Here is a 7,500-nt window from a genome sequence, read left to right as displayed (position 1 = left end):
CTACTTATAATACAACTTAAACTACTACGACTACTCATACTACTCCATATATTAATAGTAGTTTTACTATTACTGCTACTACTACTACTACTACTGCTACTACTACTATTACTAGTATTATTACACATACTACTACTACTTATACTTCTTATTATACTACTACGACTACTCATACTACTACTAATACTACAAGAAGTTCTACTACTACTACTTCTACTACTATTGCTACAAAAACAACAACAACTACTACTACTACTACTGCTACTACTTCTACAACTACTATTACTACTACAACTACTACTACTACTACTACTTCTACTATTACTACTATTACTACTATTACTACTCACTACTTCTCACTACTACTGCGAACACTACGAATACTACGAATACTACTACGAATACTTCGATCACTGCAACGAACACTACTACGAATACTACTACGAATACTATTTTTATAATTAGTATTAGTAGTATTAGTAGTAAATGTAACCATAACAGCAATTTTTTGTTGATAGCGTTTACCGTGAACTCAACATAGAAGCTGAAAAATAAGTTTTTGTCCTTGACGAAATTATTATCGTGGTAGTAGCACAACGGTAAAATGAAATAACATTGATTCAGCATTATCCAACATGTATTCATTTAAACTTTTTAAAGTACAACATAAAATTTGCATATTATAACAAACGTGTATGTATACTCGCGCTAGACACTATGATGAACACCAACATCAACCGTAGAGCTGTCATATGCTCATATTGCTATCTTACCCACGCTACAATTATTTTGTATTCACACAGGCGCACATGTCGGGACATTAACAAGAAGAAGTTTTACAATACTCACCTTGTACACAATGGCAGGAGAATACACCAGGGTGCAGGATCACGTGACTTTGTGGTGTTCCTCATTAAACGTTAATTTTTGTAAACATACCGGAAAATGGTAGGGTTTTTTTCAAATAAGTTTTTAAAACACATTTTCTTAAGAATTTCAAATAGAGCATAAAAGACAGATTTAAATGCTGATTATGGTGAGTTGAAATACAACCTAATTACTTTGTTTAGTAAGAGTTTGTTCTTATTAAAAAATGCCACGTGTACTGCACGGTTATGCTTCACGCAACGTCAAATTGTGTCACTGATTTCAGACGTATTCAAGGATATATTCTTTTACCTTAAGATACCGACACAAACTGCAAGAAAAACTGTATTTTATGTACTGAAGAGTTTTGCAAATATATTTTAATAACTTGAGATATTTGCAAAATTAAAGTTGTTAATGGTGTGTTTACATTCTGCCCAGCCCGTGTGTAAACCCCTGAAAACCCCGTTAATTCTGCACCCTGACACAGCTGAAACCAAACATACCTGGATCAAACAATAATATTCCACTTAAAGATGGTTTAAGCAAGTGTTTAAAGGTCTTCAAGAAGTACGTAAGCTGCCATACAAAATTCAAAAACAAAATTTAGCTGGTATATACACACTAATATTGACCAACGACGCGAAACGCAAAAATATTTGTCACGCGTTTAACGCGACTGTAGAAAAAAACTTGAACCAGCATAATCTTAATTTTATTTTATATAAATCGTTCACCAAAAAGTTGAACATACTGATTTTATACTGCATCTTAATTACAAGGTCATATTTATTTTAATTAATATTTAACAATTAATCGATATTCAATTAGATGATAATCCTCATGTTGCCACCTGCCTACGCTACAGTTTTTATGTGTCCATCCAGCTGAGCACTGATTATTGGGACAGCTACCGTCAGAATGGTTACAAGTTACAATGACATATGAAGAAGCAGTAAGAACCAAATGTGCCAGATATGCAGGCAACAATCATAAAACGTCGATCATATATTATCAAGCAAAGCGCTGAACGCTAGGGAAATGCTGTTTGTCATAACTGTAGCTCTATGAAGCAGATATAGATAGATAGATTTATAGATAAACAGATAAATAATAAATTTCACGTATAATCTTTAATAGTTTTGACATACTAAAAATGTAAGATTTATGTTTATTTGTGAATAATTGCTCCAATTTAGGTAATTTTATCATAGCAAGTTGCTAACATATGATAATTTTCGCACTTATCAAGTTGACGTTTGACGGCTCTAATTGGCGTTATGGTAAGTATATCTTGTTATCACACATGCAAAAATGTTATGGGCTTTTTGGTATTTTTTTGTTTAGTGAACAAATTTCATTAGCATAACTTAGTGACATTTCCATAAAAGTGTTATACATTTCAATGGGCAAACGTGCTCAATTATTGTTTATCGGTCACAATCTTGATTATAATATAGTAAGTCTTACTTTCATTACAGGCGGGTCCTCTCCAGCCGTCTTTGCATAAAGCGGGCATGCATTTGCCCGTGACACTTTCACATGGTCCCGTAAGACAATGACACTCTTTGGAACAGTTTACGCTGTACTTTCCGGGTAGACAGTCTGGAATAAATAACATGTTGAGATCTGCGCATATTCCAGTACTTAGATGGTATCATTATTTCAGCCTAATTCACTGTTTAGGCACTGCATGGATACTCTATATCGATGTTTGTGGCTCATGAGTTTTTATGGGAAATAAATCAGAAGTTTAACACACGACCCGGGTTCGAGAATTGCTGAGTAATCATTTTACGTTTTAATAGTTTAAACATGTTATTAATGAAAATTATCAAAAAACACCATAATGATTGTATTAAAATATCTTTAGTGACGGATGTGACAAACGTCAACAAAAAATAGTCCGTCGATGTGATTGTGTTGATACATAATTGTACATCTTGTCTGATGCATAGAATAAACAGCAAAGCAGTAAACTATAAAACTGTGTCGGTAAGAAACGAATGCTTTTGTCTGAAACTCCACATATGTTAAAACAAGTTATTCGGCGTAATGTAAAATTGTGAATATTAAAAAATGTTTTCTCATAATCGCAATAATGTACGGTTACTCGAGTCATACAATTGACCACGGCATAAACAATAAACAAAACAACAGAAAATGATAAATGATATAAACTATAATATATGTTGTTATAACCTCGTAAATTAGCAAAATTTAATCAGAGATCTATTAGTATTTCGTGAAAGAGTTGTTGTTTAATAACTTCATTGAAAAAAATTGTGCATTTCAAATTCAAAACACTGCACAACAGTAAACACAATTAAGATATAGGTCTGAATCTCTAAACTAAGAAAATGAAATGTTTATATTTATTCATTCGGGTCTACTTGTTGGAAATGTTTGTTGAATGTAAAACCTTAGGGTAAGTAGAACAAATATTAAAACAATTGTAGGAGGTAACTTTACACGCTGGTAAATATGATTGTACTGTTTCAGCACTTTTGCGGCAATACGTTTTTAGTTATGCGCAACACTAGGGGCCATTCTATCGGTGTGAACAAAAATAAATAGGTTATAAACACAAAGCACAAGTTGACATTTATTTACATACCCACAAAAAAGATTACAAATGGAAAAAGATCATACAATCATATATAAGACAACTTTGTTTTATGTGTACACCCTTCAAAAGAATATTAACAGCCATATAGGCTAAACAAAAATACTCGCAATTTAAGAAAAAATTCACACAAAATTAACGAAGACTATCTTACGTTCCCCCCATAATTTAAAATAAGATCGCTCCGCACAGTAATTTGTTCAATGTGCGAAAATATCACGTTACTGTTGCGACGTCATGCACAGCCACTGAACATATCGTGTATTTAAACAAAACAAAATAAAATTGTTAACTATAACTGTAAGTCGAAACAACATTCAGCTTCAAAGCACTTTACCTGCTTGTCGGTATATCATTATCTCGCATATTGTCATATATGTATTGACATTTTGTCCCGTGCTAGAAACTCGTACAACATCTAGTTCCCTTGGAGGAGCCAATATTGTCATCGCATAAGAACGATTTTGCATATCGAGCGTTTCATCCTGAAGTGGTTTATCCCGTCTTCCAAGTGACAATTTGATGTTGTTAAACTGAGTGTATTCTGCAGTTAACAAGTATACAAACATTTACGGTGCATATTACTGAAACATTGACTTAAGTAGATAGTACATGTAGTAAGTTTTTTTTAAATAATCTTTGTTCCTTGACATCACAAAAATTATTTCATGTTATACAATTCTCATATCATTTTGAAATAAAGTTGTAAAATAGCGACCATTTAACAATAAATAATAATAATAGTGTAAACCGGAAATAGTTACAAAATCTTACATAAGATCTGACAACGGCCAGCTATATAACGCCATTAGTAAGGAGTTAATACCAAATATGATGTTTGACGAAATCATGCGACCAATTTTGTGACATTATTCGATAGTGTGCAGATATATCGGTTCCGAGGAAAACGTATAAACCAAACTTAAACCAATTCTGGACCGAGGAACTTACCGCTCTATAAAAAATACACGAGGAGAGCAAGCGAAACATGGCGAAGCGACGGACGGCCAAGAGAAAAAGGTGCAAATATTAGACACTGAAAGATTAATTCCAACAGAAACACAAACGTTCCGCATATGTGAATCTGCGGCAGCTTGACACAATCTGGAACTGAGAATAACTCGGACACCGTGTGTGGAAATATTAAATGCGAGAAAACAACATCACAAAGCAAAGCAAGGCGATGGACTTGTGTTCAATGAATCTGCATATCGGGAGGAAATTGTGAAACAAATCAGCGGACGCTACAAAATCCGATGAAATGTGGAAACAAGCTGTAACAGGGGCAGTGTATTATGCATTGGACAAATGCACCATTGATCCGAAAATGATAGAACAGTCAAAACTGACTAAACGGTACATTGACAATAACGGTCAATTGCAGACAGCAGTCAGTCTGGATTCCCCAAAACGAAAATCACTCTTTATTACACTTGTGAATAACGGTCAATTGTCCATAACTGCAAACGGCTAGTATATTTCATTCCGAAAGTCAAGTTGAACTTAAAACAACGGTCAGAGTCAGTCATTTCGAGTTGCAATAGTAAAAAACAAAGCAAGACTTTTGCGTCTATTTTTCGGGAAAAGAATATGAGAGCGGTAACTGCCTTTGATATGATAAAAGCGGCTCGCTGGGAGAAAACAAATTATTGGGTTTGTTGTCCAGGGATAATTATGGGGGGAATCTTGAACATAAAATATGTCAGAGTATATTACACGTATAAAGTAATTATCGCTAATTTAATGACCGCTCATTAGAACATTGTACTTACAACTTTGAGTATGGATAGATTAGAGTGTTGTGAGTGAGAATGATTGTTGTCGTTTGAAGTTTGTTTTATGCTATTATGCTTAGTTATCGGCAATTAGCCTTTGTTTAACACTGTGTACAAACGACTGGATGGGCTAACGACGTAGCAATACTACCAACTGACCAACCTTCTAAACAGTTGTGATTCAAAAACAGCGGTCACTTGTGGACAACCGCCAATTTGGCCATTTCCCTTGACTGACAGCTGTTCTCAGTTTTTACTGTAGAGCAAACCATAGTACAGGCATGCCCACATTGAAAAGAAGGAAAAGCTTTTCGACCAGATAATAGTACGCATGCACATTTATTGCATGGTTCCATCACTCTAGCTCAACTTCTGTCAAGTAAGTACAAACATATGTTGAGAAGCGGTTGTATGAGTCCAGACAACATAAAATTGGGAGAAATCATTGAAATACACAAGGATGGAAACAAAAGGAAGGGCTTCACCAGAAACAAAAAGCATGCAATAAATGAAATGATCTATATTCGCTACGATTATTAAAAAATGGATCCGATAGCATTATGTCGTCATTGCGTATAATGGACAAACAACTTCAGAGTCAAACAACCAGCATTCATCTTAAGACCTGACCCGTTCCTATAGCATACTTGGGAAAAACATATGACAGCGCACTTCCGAAAAAGGAACATATCCATGAGGCATGGATAACGCAATTCTAGTTAAAGTAAATTCGGGATGCCTCCAACGTCACAATCTCTGGGAACAATTGACATCACCAAAGAAGTGATGCCCGCTGTGGGATATATGTCAGTTAAACCAATAGCCTTTCATTTTGTATAAGGATCATACTAAAATCGCCAGAATAATGAAGTCACGCCAATGCATACAAACGTGTTATTTATGCAATCAATGTGGCATTTATATAATTGTGCATTTCGTTTGTTAATGTTATTCTAAATAAGCGCTCCAAAAGCTGTTATGGGAGTTTTTCAATGCGTGCATCAGAAATTTCCGATTACAATCAATGACGTTCACGACCAAACCGTTATGTTGCTGAAAATGTGCTCAACAAATAAATATGTACGTTTTATTAATCTGTCTATAACGTTGTTATTTTAATTGCAATATGAACTGATGTATCCAGTTAAATTTAATATTCCTATCTCGATCTTCTGATACTGACTTTAAAATGTAGGTGAAACATATCTAGATTTAGATAGGTATGCATTTTTTTATATCTTATCATTAAAGTATTAAACGAAAATAACCAACTCTTCAAATGTCTGAATTCTGGTATTCTTCAATCAAACATTAAGGCTATTGGCTGCAAAGCTTTGTGTTTTACTTAATTTTACTTTCGTACAAGAATACGCATGCAATGCATGGGAAGTGGATAGCGTAAAATGTTAAAATATTTCATACAAAACGTTTATTAATAGGTTAATAATATTTTACAAATAAAATGTATTATTTACATATCAACGTTTCTATAATTATATTGATTTCATCTTCACCATAACGTCTGGTTATTGTATAAGTTATTTGTATGCTAACATGTTTTATTTCTTTTGTATTAATTATTGTAAATAGTTTATGTAAATATGCTTCTAATGCTTTGAGAAAAAAAAAATAAATCGGATTCTTACTGGCGATCGTGTGTGTTAGTTTCGAACTTGTCAAATTAATGTGTAAATTGATATCAATAAACCGGCGTAATTTATGTTAGTATTAATATAGAGTAAATATCTACACACCTCGATCTGTACGCCCAAGAACTACAATCTTTTCCACGATATAAGTCGTGTCCAGTGTCAGTTGCACCGATGCCGGTCTTTCTAGAGCTGCACAACATCCACAGCTGTCAGCACTGTCGCCTAGGTGATTAACAAGACCATCAATGACCTCATTTGCAGTCCAATTCAAGTGTGTTTCCCCGACGGATGTCACCGAGATGTGTGAATTAAGGATCTTCATCTGGACTGGATTACAAACAAACAGCTCTGATTATGAAAAGTAACTTTAATTTACTAAATGGTATGTTTATCGTGCACCGTGTATTTGTATATGTCCGACAAATAATGAGTTGTATTCTATGTCTTTCGTTATATAAGATAAGTTAGCATATGTGTGTGTAGCGAATGTCTTTTATAATGTTATTCGCACAATATATAAGGAGTTATCATGTGAGAAAATCATAATTTGTGGAGATACACTTCTTGCAACTTCTGCATA

At 34.0% G+C, this 7,500-nt stretch overlaps 1 protein-coding gene across 6 annotated transcripts in view; it reads right to left on the bottom strand.

The window, feature by feature from the left end:
* Window positions 1-7,500, bottom strand: part of LOC127853363 (receptor-type tyrosine-protein phosphatase alpha-like) — a 53,439-nt gene that overhangs the window by 42,403 nt on the left and 3,536 nt on the right. For 5 of the 6 annotated variants that reach the window (XM_052387832.1, XM_052387833.1, XM_052387830.1 and 2 more), the window contains exons 2-4: window positions 7,023-7,247; window positions 3,831-4,037; window positions 2,338-2,472 (exon numbers count right to left, since the gene is read on the bottom strand). In XM_052387832.1, coding sequence (XP_052243792.1) covers window positions 2,338-2,472; window positions 3,831-4,037; window positions 7,023-7,247 — 567 coding nt within the window. The remainder of the gene's footprint in view (window positions 1-2,337; window positions 2,473-3,830; window positions 4,038-7,022; window positions 7,248-7,500) is intronic. The other variant, XM_052387834.1, reaches the window with a different exon arrangement.

This window comes from Dreissena polymorpha, chromosome 12, assembly GCF_020536995.1.
Source record: "Dreissena polymorpha isolate Duluth1 chromosome 12, UMN_Dpol_1.0, whole genome shotgun sequence".
NCBI lineage: Eukaryota > Metazoa > Mollusca > Bivalvia > Myida > Dreissenidae > Dreissena > Dreissena polymorpha.
This window is presented reverse-complemented; position numbering and strand designations above follow the sequence as displayed.